The following is a 21,009-nucleotide window of genomic DNA, read 5'->3' as shown; positions in this document are numbered from 1 at the left end:
GGAACACAAGCAGGGGGAGTGGGAGAGGGAGAAGCAGGCTTCCCGCCGAGCAGGGAGCCCGATGCAGGGCTCGATCCCAGGACCCTGGGATCATGACCTGAGCCGAAGGCAGACGCTTAATGACTGAGCCACCCAGGTGCCCCAAAAGCCTTCCTTATTTAGATCAATAGGAAATCTTATGCATTGTGATAGACTCAATTTTTAAAAACTCTGTTTTATGGAAATTTTCAAACTAATTCATAAGTAGAGAGGAGAATATAATGAATTTCCCATGTGCCTATACCCCCAGCATTAGTAATGATCGTTATTTTGCCAATCTTGTTTCACTTACATACTTTCTTACTCTGAGATAATATCCTATGCACAATTTTTTCTGGAGAATTTTAAGATTTATTTTATTTTAGAGAGAGAGTGCGTGAGCAGGAGGAGGGGCAGAGGGAGAGAATCTCAAGCAGACTCCCCGTGAGTTTGGAGCCTACTGCCTACTGCAGGGCTCGATCCCAGGACCCTGGGATCATGACCTGAGCTGAAGGCAGACGCTTAACTTACTGAGCCACCCAGGTGCCCTGCTCGCTCTTTTAATACATAAGAGTATATCATTATCAGACCTAACAAAATTAACAAGAATTCCTTAATGTCATCTAATATCTTATTAATGACTGATACATTTCTCCTTTAGTTAACATACAATTTAGTTTCATAATCAACAGTGAAAATCTGAAAGTTTTTCCTCTAAGATCAGGAATAAGACAAGGATACCTACTCTTGCTGCTTTTATTCAACATAGTATTGGCAGCCCTAGCCAAAGCATTTAGGCAAATACAGAAAGAAAGAAAGAAAAGGCATCCAAATCAGAGAGGAAGAAATGAAACTGTCACTATTGGCAGAGGACATGATCTTATATATAGAAAACCCTAAAGACTCCACCAAAAAAACTGTTAGAATAAATGAATTCAGTAAAGTTTCAGGATATAAAATCAACATACAGAAATCTGTTCTATTTCTATATGTTAATATTGAAGTATCAAAAAGAGAAATTAAGAAAAATGACCCCACTTACAGTTGAGTTGTACCAAAGAGAATAAAATACCTAGGATTAAATTTAACCAAGGATGTGAAAGACCTGTACATTGAAAAGTATGACACTGATAAAAGAATTTGAAGAAGACACATATAAATGGAAAGATATTCCATGTTCATGGATCAGAAGAATTGTTAAAATACGCATACTACCTTGAAGCAATCTACAGATTCAGTGCAGTTTCTATCAAAATTCCAGTGGCATTTTTCACAAATAACAAACAGTCCTAAAATTTGTAAGGAACCACAAAAAAGCCCAGATAGCTAGCAGTCTTAAGAAAGAAGAACTAGGGGGCGCCTGGGTGGCTCAGTCGTTAAGCGTCTGCCTTCAGCTCAGGTCATGATCCCGGGTTCCTGGGATCGAGCCCCGCATCGGGCTCCCTGCTCCGCGGGAAGCCTGCTTCTCCCTCCCCCACTCCCCCTGCTTGTGTTCCCTCTCTCGCTGTGTCTTTCTCTGTCAAATAAATAAATAAAATCTTTAAAAAAAAAAAAAAAAAAAAGAAAGAAAGAAGAACTAGGCTGGAGGTACCACACTTCCTGATTTCAAACGATATTACAAAGATAGACTAATCAAAAGTTTGGTATTAGCATAAAAACAATACAAAGATCAGTAGAACAGAACAAAAAGCCCAGCAATAAATTGATGCAGTAAACATAGGAGTGCATCTATCTATTCAAATTAGTGTTTTCATTTTCTTTGGGTAAATACCCAGTAGTGGAATTACTGGATCTTGTGGTAATTCTGTGTTTAATTTTGTGAGAAAACGCCATACTGTTTTCCACAGTGTCTGCACCAATTTGCATTCCTACCAACAGTGCACAAGGATTCCTTTTTCTCCACATCTTCTCCAACACTTGTTATTTCTTGTCTTTTTTTTTTATTTCAGCCATTCTAACAGGTGTAAGGTAATATCTCATTGTGGTTTTAATTTGCATTTCCCTGATGATTAATAATGTTAAACATTTTCTGTGTCTGTTGGCCATCTGTATGTCTTATGTGGAAAAATTTCTATTCAGTTCCTCGATCCATTTTTTAATTGGATTTTTTGGGTTTTTTTTGGTGTTGAGTTGTAGAAGTTCTTTATATAGTTTGGATATTAACCCCTTATTGGATATATCATTTGCAGCCAGCTTTTTCCATTCAGTAGGTTGTCTTTTTGTTTTGTTGATGGTTTCCTTCACTGCGCAAAAGCTTTTTATTTTGGTATAGTCTCAAATAGTTTAATTTTGCTTTTGTTTCCTTTGCCAGAGGAGACATATCTAAGAAAAATGTTTCTACGGCTGATGTCAAAGAATCAGGAGGGATACTGCCTATGTTTTCTTGTAGAAATCTTATGGGTTCAGTTCTCACATTTAGGTCTTTGATCTATTTTGAGTTTATTTTTGTATATGGTATAAGAAAGTGGTCCGTTTTTCCCAGCACCATTTGTTGAAGATTGTCTTTTCCTCATTTTATATTCTTGCCTTCTTTGTCATAAATTAATTTACCATAAAAGTGTGGGTTTATTTCTAGACACTCTATTCTGTTCCATTGATCTGTATGTCTGTATTTATGCCAGTACCATAATGTTTTTATTACTACAGCTTTGTAGTATATCTTAAAATCTGGGATTGTGATACCTCCAGCTTTATTCTTTTTCAAGATTGCTTTGGCTATTTGGGATCTTTTGTGGTTGCATACAAATTTTAGGGTTATTCTAGTTCTGTGAAAAATTATTGATATTTTGATAGAGCTTGTATTGAATGTGCCTCATGAGTAGGCGGATAGGTGAATTGGGTGAAGGGGAATTAAGAGTACACTTACCTTGATGAGCACTGAGAAATGTATAGAATTTCTGAGTCATTATATTGTATATATGAAACTAATATAACACTGTATGTTAATTATATTTGAATTAAATGAATAAAAGAAACCCATTTCTGTTTATGTAAATAGAGTACATAGTTTCTGCTCATTTTGTTTCTAATTTAAATTATGGTTAAGAATACTGTGCTAGACCATAAAAAAGAATGAAATCTTGCCATTTGCAATGTGATGGAGCTAGAGAGCATTATGCTAAGTGAAATAAGTTAGAGAAAAACAAATACCATATGATTTTACTCATGTGGAATTCAGGAAACAAAACAGACGGACATAGGGAAAAAGAGAGAGACACACCAGAAAACAGACTCTTAACTATAGAGAACAAACAGGGTTGCTGGATGGGAGGTGGGCAGGGAGATGGGTTAAAAGGGTGAAAGGTATTGAGGACGGCACTTGTGATGAGCAGAGTGTTGTATGTAAGTGATGAATCACTAAATTCTATACCTGAAACTAGTATTACACTGTATGTTAACTAACTGGAATTTAAATAAAAACTTGAAAAGGAAAAAAAAAAGAATACTGTGCTAGAAAGTCTTTCTGAAGGGATTCGTAAGAAACTGTATAATAGTCATTGCCTCTGGTAAGCAGTCATGGATGGCTGGGGAGGGAATGAAAGAGACTGTTCTCCATCATTTTGTGCCTTCACATCCACTGCTATTTGATATTTTGAAAAGAATGTAATCTTGATTGTGGGTGGTGGTCACCTACATATATCCACATACATACAAACATACAAATGAGTTTATGTAAAACTGATGAAATCTAAATAAGGCTCATAGTTTGTATAAAGGGTAGTTTCCTGATTTTGACATTGTACTATAATTATGTAAGATGTTACCACTGGGAGAGGTGAGTAAAGGATATAGGCGATCTTTCTGTATTATTTCTTATAACTGCAAAATAAAAAGTTTTAAAAAATAAGTTATAACAATAAGAACAAGAAATAAGAACCTTGTGTCAAATCTAAAATAAAAATTTAAAATATTTTATTTTTCAGGAATCTGGTGGACAGTAACAAACTTTGGTGAAATATCAGGAACCATAGCAATTGAAATGGATAAAGGAACCTACATACATGCACTTGACAATGGACTTTTTACACTGGGAGCTCCACATAAAGAAGGTCTGTGTCTAGTAGAAGCAATGGAAGGGAAAAGCCCATTTAAAGTATATATTTTATGACATTCATTCACTTAGGCCAAATTCTAACTAATCTCAAGTATATGCCAAAGGAATAAATCCATTGCATTTGGCTCTTCCTCTTTTTTCCTTCCTTAATATTTACCAATTATTGGCAAATCCCTCTTTCCAGTGTAAGCATGTGAAAACATTCTTTATAGTTCCAGAAGAGTATCAATTGAAATCAAAAGCAACATGAATAATTGAAATTGAAAGGGAATCCTAGTTGAGTCAGAGATTTGATTCCTTTATTCTTTAGACCTATTGCCAAAACTAACCTGGAGCATTATTAACAATTTGAGGTTTGTTATTCCTTCTAGCCCATCAGAATAAGTACTAATGAGATATGAAGCAATCAGAAGATAAAAAGCAGTATCTTTTAGTATGACTGTCCATCCCTTGAATAAGTTAAAGCATTTAGTTTTTTAAGTATTAAATGCTTATTTGTCTATCTACTGAGTGCATTTTAAAACACGAAAAGTATCTTATAAGTGAGTAAGCATCATGCTGAATTACCTATTAAGTATGTAAAACTAACACTGTAGTTATAAGAAGATAAAGTAGATCTTGATGTTCTAATCTGAATAATTATGATTATATCAAAATATCACAATATTCTTACATTTAATTTTACAAGAAAACTTCGATTTTATTTTATATTAATCACCAAACATCGTTAGTTTTTGATGTAGTGTTCCATGATTCATTGTTTGCGTATAACACCCAGTGCTCCATGCAGTACGTGCCCTCTTTAATACCCATCACCAGGCTAACCCATCCCCCCCCCCAGAACCCTCAATGAGATACCACCTCACACCAGTCAGAATGGCTAAAATTAACAAGTCAGGAAACGACAGATGTTGGCAAGGATGCGGAGAAAGGGGAACCCTCCTACACTGTTGGTGGGAATGCAAGCTGGTGCAGCCACTCTGGAAAACAGTATGGAGGCTCCTCAAAAAGTTGAAGATAGAGCTACCCAGCAATTGCACTAAAAGAAAACTTTTTTTAAAGCTGAAGAAAATCTTTACGTGTATATTTGTAACAAATGTCAAATTTATTTCAAAATGTTTTTTCTCCTATAGTTGATGAGGGCCCTAGTCCTCCAGAGCAGTTTACAGCTGTCAAATTGTCTGATTCCAGGTAAGTAAGTTGAACTATAATTAATCACCTTTTATTTTTTTAATTTAATTTTATTCACTGGAGCCCCTGAGTGGCTCAGTCGTCAAGCGTCTGCCTTTGGCTCAGGTCATGGTCCCAGGGTCCTGGGATCGAGGCCCGCATCAGGCTCCCTGCTCCACGGGAAGCCTGCTTCTCCCTCTCCCACTCCCCCTGCTTGTGTTCCCTCTCTCACTGCGTCTCTCTCTGTCAAATAAATAAATAAAATCTTTAAAAAAAAAAAAATTTAAACTTATTCACTGAAAAATTTATATAGGTAATTAATTAAGCTAACTTAATTCCACAGACCAATTTTGATGTAAAAAGCAAAACAATCTTTTTGAAAGTATATTTTGTGACATTTTAAAAATATACCATATATACTGTATTTAGGTATTATTAAATTTCATTTGCAGCAACTGTGTCTTTGAAAGAGAATTAAAGCTCCAAATAAAAACATACACTATGATTCCTAGCAATATATAATACTAGGCTAGTGGGCGCCTGGGTGGCTCAGTTGGTTAAGCAACTGCCTTCGGCTCAGGTCATGATCCTGGAGTCCCTGGATCGAGTCCCGCATCGGGCTCCCTGCTCAGCAAGGAGCCTGCTTCTCCCTCTGACCCTCCCCCCTCTCATGTGCTCTCTCTCTCTCATTGTCTCTGTCTCAAATAAATGAATAAAATCTTTAAATAAAAAAAAAAATAATAATACTAGGCTAGAAAAAAATGAATATTAGTAATGTCACAGACCAAATAAGGAAGATCATGTAAAGAAAACAGACATAAGACAAAACCTGGTCTGATGTTGCTGTGATACGTTAACTCGTCAGAAGTCAAGATATAAACAAGATATCTTGATGAAGTCCCAAAAGTTCATTTTTGCTTTTGTTTCACTAGCTTTTGGAGATGTATCTTGAAAGAAGTTGCTGTGGCCAATGTCGAAGAGGTTATTGCCTATGTTCTCCTCTAGGATTTTGATGGATTCCTGTCTCACATTGAGGTCTTTCATCCATTTTGACTTTATCTTTGTGTATGGTGTTAGAGAATGGTCGAGTTTCATTCTTATGCATGTGGCTGTCCAATTTTCCTAGCACCATTTATTGAAGAGACTTTTTTCCATTGCATATTTTTTCCTGCTTTGGCGAAGATTATTTGACCATAGAGTTGAGGGTCCATACCTGGGTTCTCTATTCTGTTCCATTGGTCTGTATGTCTGTTTTTGTGCCAGTACCATGCTGTCTTGGTGATCACTGCTTTGTAATATAGCTTGAAATCGGGCAACGTGATGCCCCCAACTTTGTTTTTCTTTTTCAACATTTCCTTGGCGATTCCGGGTCTTTTCTGATTCCATACAAATTTTAGGATTGTTTGTTCCAGCACTTCGAAAAATGTCATTGGAATTTTGATCGGGATTGCATTGAAGGTATGGATTGCTCTGGGTAGCATAGACATTTTAATAATGTTTATTCTTCCGATCCATGAGCAGCGAATATCATCCTCAATGGGGAAAAGCTGAGAGCCTTTCCCTTAAGATCAGGAACATGACAAGGATGCCCACTCTCGCCACTATTGTTCAACATAGTACTAGAAGTCCTAGCAACAGCAATCAGACAACAAAAAGAAATAAAAGGTATTCAAATTGGCAAAGAAGTCAAACTCTCTCTTTTCACAGATGACATAATACTTTACGTGGAAAACCCAAGAGACTCCACCCCCAAATTACTAGAACTCATCCAGCAATTCAGTAATGTGGCAGGATACAAAATCAATGCACAGAAATCAGTTGCTTTTTATACACTAACAATGCAACTGTAGAAAGAGAAATTAGAGAAACAGTTCCATTTACAATAGCACCAAAACCATAAGATACCTTGGAATAAACCTAACCAAAGAGGTAAAGGATCTACACTCTAGGAACTACAGAACACTCGTGAAAAAAACTGAAGAAGACACAATAAGATGGAAGAGATAAACAAGACAGAAGAAAGGAATATTATTAAAATTATTAAAATCAATAGAGAATGTTACATAGCCATGAAGACCAAAAGAATATTTTATTCACTATTTTTACAATCATTTTATAAGCTGACCTTTTTTATTCTCACAGTGCAAAAGTACAGAATGATACTTTGGGTAGTGCACACAGAAATTGAATTTCAGTATGCTGATAATTGGCTGCATCAACATGATAATGATTTATATTATACTATCATTAACCTGTAAATTAATGTAAAATCAGTCCCTTGGCACAAGGGATTGGTAAGCTAAAAGTTAAGAAATCATATTTTTTTCTTTAAAAAAAATCACATTAAGATTATCATTCCTATGCTTTATTTGAGTGGCCAATAAGTATAGTGAAAGACTTATTTTTACAAGATTTATTTATTTACTTTGGAAAGAGGGAGTGAGCACTGGGGAGGGAGCAAGGGAGAGGGAGAAGCAGACTCCTTGCTGAGTGAGGAGCACAGAGCCTGACTGTGGAGCTTGTGGGGCTCCATCCCAGGATCACAAGATCATAACTTGAGCTGAAGTCAGACACTTAACCGACTGAGCCACCCAGGCGCCCCTGAGAGACTTTTAAAGAATAAAAGCAGAAGAAGAAAAATCAATAAATGCAAACTTCTTTACAGTTGAAAACAAAAAATATAAGCAAATGAGGAAAGTATTTGCAACAACGTTAACAGGCAGTGAATTTTTATTCTTTGTATGTGTGGGATTCATAACACTAAGGGAAAGCAGTAAGATACCAATAGAAAAATGGACAAAAAGATAACTTAAAAACTAAAAAGGAAGGGAAGTACAACTGTCACTTACAATGGTAAAAAATCAATTAAATAGGATACTATTTTTCCTGTATCTGATATTCTAATTTTTTCTAAAAAAGGCATAATGTTAATAGATCTATGGTGAAATGATACTCTCCTGATTTGAGGTGAGGATGTTAAGTTGATACAGATTTTTTCTGGAAAGCAATTTGATAGAAGGTAATAGGAGCCTTATAACTACAATATAAAATTACATATATAGAACTACACTGTCCGATATGGTAGTCACTAACCACATGTGGCTTTTGAAAATTTGGACTATGGCTAGCCTGGATTTCTATACACACACAAACATTATTTTTATGTTCCATATTCAATTTTCTTTCTCTCAGTTTTTAACATTTCCTTTTTGTTAATCTAAAGAATTGCCCTGAAATCTGGTTATGGAAAATACCTTGGTATTAATTCAGATGGACTTGTTGTGGGGCGTTCAGATGCAATTGGACCAAGAGAACAATGGGAACCAGTCTTTCAAGATGTAAGTGCTATTATTGTTCATAAAAGCTTCTTGTCAATGTAAGATACAGTCTTTAACAGTCAATGAGAATATATAGTCCAAAAAAAAACCCCAAAAATATAGAGTGCAGTAATATAACCCATTAAATTGAAGAAAACCAATACGAACTCATAACTAAAAAGGTCTTGAAAAACAGTGCAACACAGCAAAAGAAATAATCAACAAAGTGAAAAGACAACCTATAGGATGAGAAAAAATATTTGCAAACCATATTTCTGATAAAGGGTTAATATCCAAATATATAAAGAGCTGATACAACTCAATAGCAAAGAAACAAATAACCCAATTGAAAAATGGGCAAAAGACCTGACTAGACATTTTTTCCCAGAGAAGATATATGAAAGGCCAACAGGTACATGAGAAGATGCTCAACATCACTAGTCATTAGGGAAATGCAAATCAAAAGCACAATAAGGTATCACTTCCTGCCTGTTAGAATGGCCATCTTCAAAAAGAGATAAATGGTGGGAGGATGTGCAGAAAAGGGACCCTTCATGCACTGCTGGTGGAAATGCAAACTGACGCAGCCACTGTGGAAAACAGTATGGAGGTTCCTCAAAAAATTAAAAACAATTATTATAAGATCCAACAATCCCACTTGTGAGAATATATCCAAAGGAAACCAAAAAACTAACTTGAAAAGATATCTGCACCCCCATGTTCATAGTGGTATTACTTATAAGAGCCAAGATATGGAAACAACCTAAATGTCCATTGATAGATAAATGGATAAAGAAGTTGTGGTATACACATATACAATGGAATATTATTCAGCCATAAAAGATGAGTAAACCTTGCCATTTGTAACAACATGGATGGACCTTGCTAAGTGAAATAAGTCAGAGAAAGACAACTGTATGACCTCATTTATATATGGAATCTTACAAACAAACAAACAAATAAAACTCAGAAAAAGACATCAGACTTGTGGTTGGTTACCAGAGTGGTAGGTTTTGGGATTAGGAATTAGAGGAAGAAGGTGGTCAAAAGGTACAAACTTCCAACTACAAGATAAATAAGTGCCAGGGGTATAATGTATAGCATGATTACTATAGCTACGCTGCTGTATGATATATAGGAAAGTTGTTAAGAGAGTAAACCGAGTTCTCATCATAAGGAAAAAAATTGTTTTATTTTTATGCTTTCTTTTTATTGTTAACTGCATGAGATGATGGATGCTAACTAAAACTTATTAAGATAATCATTTCACAATAAGTGTAAAGCCAAACTGTTATGCTGTACACCTTAAACTTACGCGGTGATTGTCAATTATATCTCAGTAAAACTGCGGGAGGAAATAGTGCAACAAAAATAGCAGTAGTACCTCTGCCCACCATAATTTCTGTCCACATAAAAACATCCCTCTGACATTGATTCTTAAAGTTCTGAGCAGTAAATTCAAAAGCACCAAAAGCTAGCTCTTGTATATTTTTGTATTTTCTAATTATGAAGAAATTTTTACTTAAAACACTATTATTTGAATAAATTACTATGCATTATATAATTTTTTATTGTCTTAAAAGCTAATTATTTTTCAAACAGAACTAAATCAGTTACAGCCTCAATATTTCTTTAAGGCCAAAGGAAACAATTCTATTTCATCTAGTTAGAATTCAGTCCTACTAATATAATATACTAAAAATAGTTATGAGGTTATTTTTGAGTAGTAAGATTATAGGTGATTTTGGTTTTCTTTTCTGTATGTTTTTTTTATCTTCTATGTTTTCTCCAAATTCTTTTTACTGATTACTTTTACAGTTGGGGCTAAGGGGCAAAATTAATTTCATTCTCAAGACTTAAGAATTCTTTTGCAGTAGTCTTGTAACTTTTATATTATTTTGTTTGATATAGGGAAAAATGGCTTTATTGGCTTCAAATAGCTGCTTTATTAGATGCAATGAAGCAGGTGATATAGAAGCAAAAAGTAAAACAGCAGGAGAAGAAGAAATGATAAAGGTAATCATGACATTTTTCTTTCTTTTAATTTTTTTCTTTTTCATTTTTCTATAGACTAATACATGTCACATATATGATGTGACTATATCTCTTAAAAATGTTGAATAATCATTTACTATCACTTTAAAGATGTAATGCATAGTGTTTTATATTATGCTCCGAATAAGCTTTATTATAAAAAGCTTAATTATAAATCCTATAACTGACGGCTTGTTTGTACCATGTGGTAGCGAAATTATTATATCTTACCTCCATGTATTAGTATCTTTTTCTGAGTAGTTCCACATGCTTTTTAGGACTCTGTTTCCTTTTTTTTTCTTGCTTGCTTTTTAAAATTTAATTTTTTAAATAGATATGTTCACATGGTTCAAAATTTTAAAAATACAAGCATATAAATTCATGACTCCCATCCTTCTGTAGCCTACCAGAGCTTAATAAAAATATATGTTTATAATTTTCTACTTTTTACAATAAAGTTAGCCTCCTGCATGTCCTCCTTTAGACCTTGATTTTTTTTTTTCCCTTAATATGTTTATCTTGGAGATTTTCCCTTATCACTATGTAGAAAATTTTCTCTTTTTAACAGCTACATAATATTCCATTTTAGGGATAAGCCATAATTTATTTAATCAGTTCCTCATAAATGCAAATTTAGGTGACTTCCCGTCTTTTGCCCTTAGAAACAGTGCTGTAACACATAACTTTGAATATGCATCATTCTGTAGGTGTGCTGGTATATCCGAGGATAAATTCCCAAAAACAGAATTACAAGGTGTATGATAAATGTTAGTCATAACATTTTTCAAGTACGTTAAAAAAAAAAAAAAAAAAACCACAAACCAAAACAGAAGCCAGTAGCTACAGGCACTCTGCTGAATATGACACAAGCACTGTCTTCTTGAATCTTCATAAAGTTCCTGTGAAGTACCTATTATCTTAACTTTACCGACGAGGAGAGAGCCTCTGAGCCTCCTTACATCCTCACCTATTGTAATCAGTCATGAACTCACACAGCTAGATATGAGAGAGACAGGATGTATACCCAGGCCCAACTGACTGGAAACTACCATACTGCCTCTCAGGAAGCAGGTCATTAGAAAAATGCTGGTGGATTTCTCACTTACCTAAAAGTATGATTTTTGAAGACAATGCAAATAAAGTGCAGTACTTTGCACTTTTATGGGAAAAATACAAAACAAAAACACTGCTGTATTTAATTACAACTGTTTTTATATGAAATGTCTGTTACATTTCCCTGGGTCTGTTTGGTTAGTCAAGTACCTGGAAGCTCTGAGCAGTGAATCTAGAACTCTCTCCATCTTGCATTTTACTTCATAGGCTCTGCTAGTCTATATCAGCTGTCCACCTTTATAGCCTATCAGGACACATTCCCTCCTGTCAAAAGTAGTACTGTCACAGGCCCTGGCCAGTAATCTTCCCAGGTCTGCTAGGACCCCCTTAACCAAACCTGTCACACAAGTAGCACTGGCACATGCCTTATAGGTCACCACTTTCTAAGCAGCCTTGGAATTGGACTCTGAGCCACAAAGATCACTCTGGAGATGTAAATCCTGTCCTCTGGGTTGCAAATTGCCAGTTCTTGGGGCCTGAATTCTGTCCCCTTCTTGCCCCACTCAGTGGATCCTAATTACTATATCAATTTATGGCATTGTGATAGTAAATATCTGTCACAATTTATGAGGATATAAGGAAGATTTAGAAGGAGTGGATTCCAATTAAGTAAATAAGTGAGCTGTGTCATGTTAAAAGTTTTAATGGATTTGGGAATAGCTGTGCAAATTAAAATAGCTACTATCTTAAACTTCCAGTGTTACAAAATAAACACTATCTATAGGGATAATTTGAATATTTACTTTGAGGCCAAAATTAATTAAATTATTGCCTAATTGCTCAGCAGGATCTGATCTATAAAATGTTTTTCAAATAATTTTGTCTTTTCTGTCTGATGCAAAGGCTCTAGAGAAACATAATAGCAATTTGTATAAATTATACATATATAAATAAAAACATATCTAGAGGGGCGCCTCGTTGTCTCAGTCAGTTAAGCATCTGCCTTCTGCACAGGGTCATGATCCCAGGGTACTGGAATCGAGCCCCATGTCTGGCTCCCTGCTCAGTGGGGAGCCTGCTTCTCCCTCTCCCTCTGCCCCTCCCTCCCCTCCCCTCGTGCTCTCTCTCTCTCTCAAATAAAATCTTTAAAAAAAAAATATCTAGAACCTTTTTCTGAATCTGATTGCTAAGTTGATTGTTTTCTTCATTTGCATAAGAAATTACCTAGAGGGTTCTTAGCAAATAAGTAAAGTGGGGAAGGGGAAGATATATGTATAACCTGTTGGGTTTTCATCTCCATTGTCCAGATTAGATCCTGTGCTGAAAGAGAAACTAAGAAAAAAGATGATATTCCAGAAGAAGACAAAGGAAATGTTAAACAGTGTGAAATCAATTACGTGTACGTATTCTTTCCCTTTTAGACTTTACATATTTGGCAATGAAGTACTTCTCAAGACACATAAAATAAAATACCCAAAGGACGAGAGGCAGCATAAAATGGACTCTAGGACAAAGAACTAAGCTGAATGCTTTTCTTTTCTCAGAGCTTCAGTTTTCCTAATTATCCTGCTAGCTTTCAAAGCTAAAGTCACTTGGATTAGTCTTTTCTCCATATTCATTAATAGAATGACTATAGCTTATCGGTACATAATGCCAACCAAATGTTGTTCCATAGCCAGGATTCAGGACTCCAGCCAACACGCCTTAGTGGCAGTGGGGCTTCGTAGTCCTGCCCTTTGTAGTCCTCTTCATGGAGGAGAACTAAGGTCATCTTCGCAGTTGAAAAGTTGTATGTTTCGAAAGAAAATTAGTTTTTTTTAAATAAATGAAAAACTTTTAAAATATTGTAAGTTCATGAGTAAACATGTATAATCAAAGTTTGAGATGATTTTCAAGAAAGACATTTTCTTAACAGAAAGAAATTTCAGAGCTTCCAAGACCACAAACTTAAAATAAGTAAAGAAGACAGTAAAATTCTCAAAAAGGCCCGGAAAGATGGATTTTTGCATGAAACACTTCTGGACAGGTAGGTATATTTTTACTTATTTCCAACTATTTTCGTATCCAGTAGAAATGGCATATATATAACCAGTGTTCTTTTTCAATTATTACAGTTCTTAAATTTTTGTCTTGTAATTTGTGAACATAGTAATGTTACCTAAAAAGGACATAAGTCTGGGAAAAGATCACCCAGGAAACAATATCTAAAAATAGATTCCAAAAACTTAACAAATTTTTTTATAAGACATTGAGGTTTGACTGAAACCCCTTCATAAATTTAACATCATCTTTCTATAATTATTAGAACAGGGCTAGAAAGAAGTAGTTTAATTTCAAAATTCAGTGGGTTCTAGTAGAATAGCAGGTTCCTAAAATGAGATAAAAACAGATCAGTTTAAAAATTACTAAGTATAAAATGAAATAAAATTGAAACACTTTTATTAAGTTGAATCTAGAAGTGTGCAGGATTTTGTCATAGCACATTATTAATATTTATCTAAAACTGTTCTTATTTAGGTAAGTAATGTCCTAGATGTATAACATAAAAAAGTAGGTAGAGAGGATTAGCTGTAAGTTTATAACCATAAATCAAGTAAGTGCCAGATTGAAAGAGAATTTGGTAATCTGCCACTCCTTCAAAGTCCTGTGTTGCAAAATTAGTCTTAAAACATTTCTTCACACTACTTGATAAAGATAATGCTTCATCATGTATATCCTGTTAACTAGTTGATCGAGTTGTTACCAGATGTTAGTAAATGATTTAAGAATTTTTCCTGCTGAACAAAGCATGTATTTAGTTTTAAGAAATTAAGAATAGGATGTAAAAAAAAAAAAGATCAAGATATGGATGCAAAAGAAATAAGGCTTACGTCTTGTTAACTTTTATCACTCATGAAAATAGAACATTGCCACCCTGTTAAATAGAAGTTTAGGGCATGCTTAAATTCAGAGGCAATTAAAATTGCTATTGTGGATTAAAAAAGCTCTTAGGCAACATTTCTTAAAGATTATGAAAGACTTTCATAAGAATAGAATGCATTTAATATGAAACAACATTGAAAAGTTAAATTTTAGTTAAAATATTTTAATATAAGTAGTATGGCAATATAGTAATGAAAATGGAGAACACAATTTCTGAGTGTGAGTATATATTTAGTAGTTGATATATATGGAATGTTTTACATAATTTTTATCATTTGTCTTTGTTTAAACAGGAGAGCCAAATTGAAAGCTGATAGATACTGCAAATGACCAGAATTGTGTTTCTTTCTTCTCCTATTTGTTTTTTTCTGAATAAAATAATCAGTGGAAGTGTTTTTACAGAGCTCTTGGGCTGTTATGGAATTGTTGCTGAACTAGTAGCTAGTTTAAATAAGATTAATCAAGTTTAACCGAGATTCCCCACGGGCGTACTTTCTAGTTAACTGCAGTGTTTCACATGGAATCGAAACAAAGTACACAGTGAACATGCCATAGAATTTTTTCTCTTTTCTAGATTTTCTGTCATAAAGTATGAGATGCTACTCTGTGAACCTTGTGTTTCTTATGCAGTTTATGGAATCTCTTATTGCTTTACAGTTTTACTTTATATTAACTTATACCATTGATTCTTATTGGGACCTTTAAAAGGAAGTTAGAAGCTCCCACTCCAGTCAACAAGGCTTTGATTCTGCCTCCTAAATATTGCCAAATCACACAAGCCAAACAGATATCAGACAAAGTGGGTAGGAAAAGAGAAAGAAATCAGGTTTGGGCAGTGGGATGGGAACAGGAGAAATTACAAAAGAGCAGGTAGGCTCAGAACAGAGAATAAGAGTAAAATCGGGAAAATTCTCTACTTAGAGCAGTTTAGCCACAATGTATCTGTATGTAATGTTTTTGTCCTCACCTGTAGAGAAGGACAGGATAGGATGAGAACAGAACTATTAAAGAGGTTCAGATACTACACATTGCTGAGGTCTGCTATTCTGAGACACCTTTATTCCTAGCCTATGTCTCTCTGAATTCCTAAACACAGTATTCCAGATGTTGTCTAACCCTGTGAGTGTTCCAGAATCCAGGTCGTGTATCAGATGCCTGGGCTTCATCACTGGAAATTCTGCTTCAGAAGGACTGAGTCTGGCTGACGCATATCTATATTTTTACGATTCCCCATGGATGATGCACAGCTAGGGTTGAGACCTGACCTAAGGTGCCAGACCTGTCTAGTTCTCAGCCTTTGTATTCCAGAGCTACACGGCCCCTCTACAGCAAGGAAGCTAAGCTACCAACAGCAACCTTATAAAGGAGCTCTTGCTGTAAATCTAGTCCTAGCTTGACATTCCAGTTCCAGTAGCTGGATATCTCCCCATATTGTGTTCTTCTTCCTCTGATCCTTAGGCTAGGCACAGGCTTACTACTCGGATCCCCCAAAGCAGTGGTTCTCAACCAGGGACTAATGTACCTCTTAGGGGACATTGTGCAATGTCTGGTTCTGACAGCTGGGAGAGGGGGTGCTACTGGCATTTACAGGGTTACAGACTAGGAATGCTGCTAAACATTCCACAAGGCACAGGACAGCAGCGCCCCCACAACAAAGAATTTTCCGGCTCAAGATGCTAACTGCCAAGTTTCTGACACCTGCCCTAGGACTTGTCTGTTCCTTGCTTTTGCCAGCTCCCAGCCCCTAAAAATAAACAGTTCAAATTCATATATATAAGAATCATCTAAGGTACCTGTAGATTTTCAAGACCCACCCTTAAAGATGCCAGCTTAGCAAGTCTAGCATTGTTTCCTAGAATTGACATTTTAACTAGCACTCCAGGTAATTCTGAAACAAGTGATCTGATCTATACTTTGAGAAACACTACCCTCAAGAGATTGAAGTCTTGCCTCCAACACTAGCTCGGTACCTGAGACCATCTGCCAGCTGACTGATTTCCCTGGAACAAGCATTCTATCTGCCTCAATTTCTGAACACAGTGCATTCCTGGATTCCCTGTCACCATGCTCACCCTCATGCTTTCCCAGGTCTTGTCCCATTCCAGAGAGCAGAACTAATTACAGCTGTACAGGCTTGTGTGATCTGGGCAATATTTAGGAGGCAGAATCAAAGCCTTGTTGCCTGGAGTGGGAGCTTCTAACTTCCTTTTAAAGGTCCCAATAAGAATCAATGACTACACAATGACAATTGTGAAGATACAGATTAAAAATATGCACTGCCTGCCCTCATGGAGTTTATGCGCTACTGAAGGAGGACAGCAATAAAAAATCACAGGTAACAGATAAGTGTTCCTTCCCCATTTCTATCATTACACTTTACTCCAACCCCCATTACAGCACTGAAGGCAGTCTGGCAGAATGACAGGAGTCAACAATAAATACATCGAATTATTGTCATCTGGTCCACATTTTTCTTCTTGTACAAAAGGATGTCATGAAAAACTTTGCTTAAAGCACTGTCAAAATCAAGATGTATTCTGATCAAGCATTCCCCTGATTTACCAGTCCAGTAGCCATGTCAAAAAAGGTTTTATATATAATAAAAACAATAACCAAAGAAAAAGCTCCCTACATCCAATTTTTTTTGACTGCTCACATTTCAGATTAGATAATTTCAATTGTTCTTATCTTCAAGTTCACTGACTCACTTTTTTACCGTCTCCAAATTGCTGTTACACACATCTGGTGATTTTTAAATTTCAGACATCCTTTTTCACTTCTATAATCTATTTGATCCTATTGTTGTTAATAGTTTCTATTTCTGCTGAAATTTCCTATCCATTTCTTTCTTTGTTTTGGGGCAGAGTTATAATAACTGCTTAAAAATCCTTGTCTACTGATTCCAACATCTGGGTCATCTTAGGGTCGGTCTCCACTGATGGTCTTTTGAGTATGTTTCTTCATATGTCTGATTAGATTATATCCTGGATATTGTGAATAATACATCGTAGAAGCTGTGCATTCTGTGCTGTTGTTCTGAAGAATTTTTATTTGTTATGTTTAGTAGGCAGTTAACTTGGTTGATCTGAAGCTCCAAATTCTGTCTCCCCTATGATGGGCAACAGCTGAAATATCTATTCAGTTCTTTTTGTTTTAGCTGGGCTTCTTGAAGTCAGCCCCAAGGATGTGGATTTCGGAGATCAGTGAGAGATTTGGGCAGTGTGGCTACAACCTTCTGTGACTCTCTCCTTTTCAGGATTTCCTTCTCACTTTCCAGACTCTTTGGTCACTCTGAACTCTGTACTCTGATTCCTCGACTAATGACTTAAGCTTTGTATATGAGTTTTAATTACTCTTAGTGGCACTGGGTCTGCCCTAAGTTGAAAAGATGTTAAAAATACATTTCCCCTCTTACTAGTGTTAACTCCCCTCAAGTTTCTGCATGTTTTTGGTCATTCTCCATTACCTTTAGATAATTTTTAATGTTTTATCCAAAGTTTAATTTTGTGTGTGTGAGAGGGCTGGTCTAGCATAAGCTGCGCCATCTACCATTATCTGCTCAAACTCTCATTAGTTTCTTGCCCTCTCCTCCCCCAGTTAAGGACCTGCCTGGGCTTTCCTAGATACAGACACAAAACTCTAACATTCTCCAGAAAGAAGTTAATCATTACAATAAATTAATATATTCACACCTCTTAGGATAGGCCTGAATTCCGAAAATGAACTCATCATACCTGATGGCCCAGTACCTATCCAAATACCATGCAATTCCTGGGTCAGTCCCAGTCTAGATGCCAGTCAGTCCATGGCTTCAACTCATATTCTAGCAGGAATTGTATTTTTTCAGTTATTCTAAACCCTTAAGACACAGAAGAACATATTAAAACATTCTATATTTCATTAACCAAATTAGTAAGATAGGACAGATTTTTTTTTTTTTTTTTTTTTTTTTTTAGATAGGACAGCTTTTATAACTGACTTTCTCTTCATGATACTTTTTTAAATGGCATTGTCATAATATTAGCCTGAGGGCCTTAATACAGGTAACTTCCACTGTAATTTTTTCAGGCTCACTCCTGTTGAAATCCATTTCATTTAATGAAAAGATTAGAAACAAAATGTGGAAAAAAAAAATTCCACAACTGTATTTCCCCTTTCCTCACCTACCTATTGGCTTAATTTATTTTAAAGTGCATATTTCATTAAGGGAACTTGATGGTTGTTAAGGCAGGTTTTGCTGTATGACATTTCCTGTTTACCTCACCCCAGGAAAATCTCTGACACAATTTGGTGTATTTCTGTTTAATTTTATGCCACTGGACTACTTCTCTTAAATATTGTTGAGGCTTATTTTCTATGATGGAGAAACAATATGCCATCTTTCCATTTAGCTTTGTGTTTCAGTGCTGCCCTTGTATTTAATAAAGGATAAATTTTCAGAGAGCATAGCCAGGACTTAATAAATTAAGATCTGCAGGTGTTTATTTTTCTTACCAGTTTTGCAAATCTAACGAGGTTTTGCAATCCTGTTCTGAGTGCTGCTAGTAGAGAAAAGGGGTGTAGCACTACTTGTTAGTGTTTATTTTTCCATCATGCAATTTCCTAATTCTGGTCCTTAGAAACTAAGTGGAACTGTAAGGAGGAGAACAAAGAAAACAAGGCACACCTCATTATTCCTTTAAAAAGGTGAAAACCTAAATATAAGTGGATGCCAAGGTAAGGAATCAAGTCATGACTTCTATTAGTTCCCTAACTACCACCTGACAAAATTAAGTTGTACAGCTAGTCAATCACCCAGGGAGAAAAATAGGCAATGCTTTTAAGCTTCTGATGTCTTATTTATTCTTTTTCTTTATTATTCTTTATGCTTGTGTTAAGTATTAATACCTATTTTTTTATTCTGCTGCCAAATATATTCCACCAAGAGTTTTTTTGTTTGTTTTGTTTTTTATTTTTATTTTTTTTAAGATTTTATTTATTTGACAGAGAAAGAGAGACAGCAAGAGAGGAAACACAAGCAGGGGGAGTGGGAGAGGGAGAAGCAGGCTTCCCACCAAGCAGGGAGCCCGATGGAGGGCTCGATCCCAGGACCCTGGGATCATGACCTGAGCTGAAGGCAGATGTTTAACGACTGAGCCACCCAGGCGCCCCATGTTTGTTTTGTTTTTTAACTGGTAGCAGAAAAACCCCAGGGATATACCCAGGTTCAGGAGAACTTAAAATTAAGATAGTAGTTTAGCAGCCCACCAGCATTCATTCAGCTTGATATTACCTGTGTATATAAAATGACTTTCTCAAGTGTGGTGCTTATTTAGGAAAGACCAGTGGACTTCAGACCAACCTAGGCTGTTCTACACAGCACCTCAACCCTAAATCCTAATTTAGATCAGCTTGCACAGCAGCAGGACTGTTTTTCAATTTTCTATTGTTGTGTAGAAAAAGAATTTCCCTATCTGTCTACAGAAATAGAACCTTCCTGCATGTTCCCTTGTTCTTCATTTTTAGTCCAAAAATCCTCTCTAGAAGGCCTCCTACATATCCCATCACTGCTGCTTTTACCTCTCCACCTGTGACTACCAACTTTGTTTTTTTGTGTTCCTTTTACTACTTTAACCTCATTCCACACCAGTGTGCCCTTTCCATAGTATAGGAAAATGGACAAAGATTTAAGCATTTAACAGAATGCTTCTGATCTTTTTCCACACTGAATTCAGTTCTCATTCCAGTGCATGCAGAGTGGGAGAATTATATACCATGGCCCCAAGTACCAGTTTAGAAACTTCTCATTAACCCCACCCATCAGCTCAGGCTTTGAAGCACATACCATCCATACCCATTACCACTGCAGTTCTGCACTGCTCTTCATCAGTGTCCTGACCCACCTGAAATCTGGCTCGTAGTCCTGTCTTTATGGAGTCTCCCATCTTGGTTTCATTGACTCCAGCATTCACACTATTGTGACCTTCCTTTCATCTGCCTTAAAAAATTTTGTCCTCTCAGCTCGGCTGATCTTTTACTCCATCTTAAATTACTCCACCCAGACCAGCTGGGTTAAACGTGCTTTTTGCTCCAGTGTCTTCCGAGATTGGAAATCCTGGTGTCGATCTCTGAATGACCCTCCAAGAGCATCCCTTTACCCAGTGCACTTTTCATTTAAAATGTTTTGAAATATACTCTCTCAGTTCCAAGCCCTCTCTGTTATTAATAGATTTAATTTTCTTGTAGTTTTATTTCTAAATCTAATAAAGTATTCTTTTTAATACATTATATTATTTACTAGCTACTGCATTCATAGAACATAAAGTATCATTTCCCAATTCAATTTCCTATATAACAAATACATTAGCTCTAAGAAATTCCACATCTTGGGGCACTTGGGTGGCTGAGTCGTTAAGCGTCTGCCTTCGGCTCAGGTCATAGTCCCGGGGTCCTGGGATCAAA

General features: G+C 35.9%; 1 protein-coding gene across 4 annotated transcripts in view; it reads left to right on the top strand.

Annotated features, from left to right (window-relative positions):
• FRG1 (FSHD region gene 1) overlaps positions 1-21,009 on the top strand; it is a 38,330-nt gene that overhangs the window by 5,483 nt on the left and 11,838 nt on the right. For 2 of the 4 annotated variants that reach the window (XM_032413577.1, XM_032413576.1), the window contains exons 3-8: positions 3,942-4,067; positions 5,206-5,263; positions 8,466-8,580; positions 10,471-10,575; positions 12,954-13,045; positions 13,562-13,672. In XM_032413577.1, coding sequence (XP_032269468.1) covers positions 3,942-4,067; positions 5,206-5,263; positions 8,466-8,580; positions 10,471-10,575; positions 12,954-13,045; positions 13,562-13,672 — 607 coding nt within the window. Of the gene's footprint in view, positions 1-3,941; positions 4,068-5,205; positions 5,264-8,465; positions 8,581-10,470; positions 10,576-12,953; positions 13,046-13,561; positions 13,673-14,861; positions 15,180-17,725; positions 19,472-21,009 lie in introns of those variants that run through there. The other 2 variants (XM_032413579.1, XM_032413578.1) reach the window with 2 other exon arrangements.

The sequence above is a fragment of the Phoca vitulina genome, unplaced genomic scaffold (genome assembly GCF_004348235.1).
Source record: "Phoca vitulina isolate PV1807 unplaced genomic scaffold, GSC_HSeal_1.0 scaffold15, whole genome shotgun sequence".
Classification (NCBI taxonomy): domain Eukaryota; kingdom Metazoa; phylum Chordata; class Mammalia; order Carnivora; family Phocidae; genus Phoca; species Phoca vitulina.
This window is presented reverse-complemented; position numbering and strand designations above follow the sequence as displayed.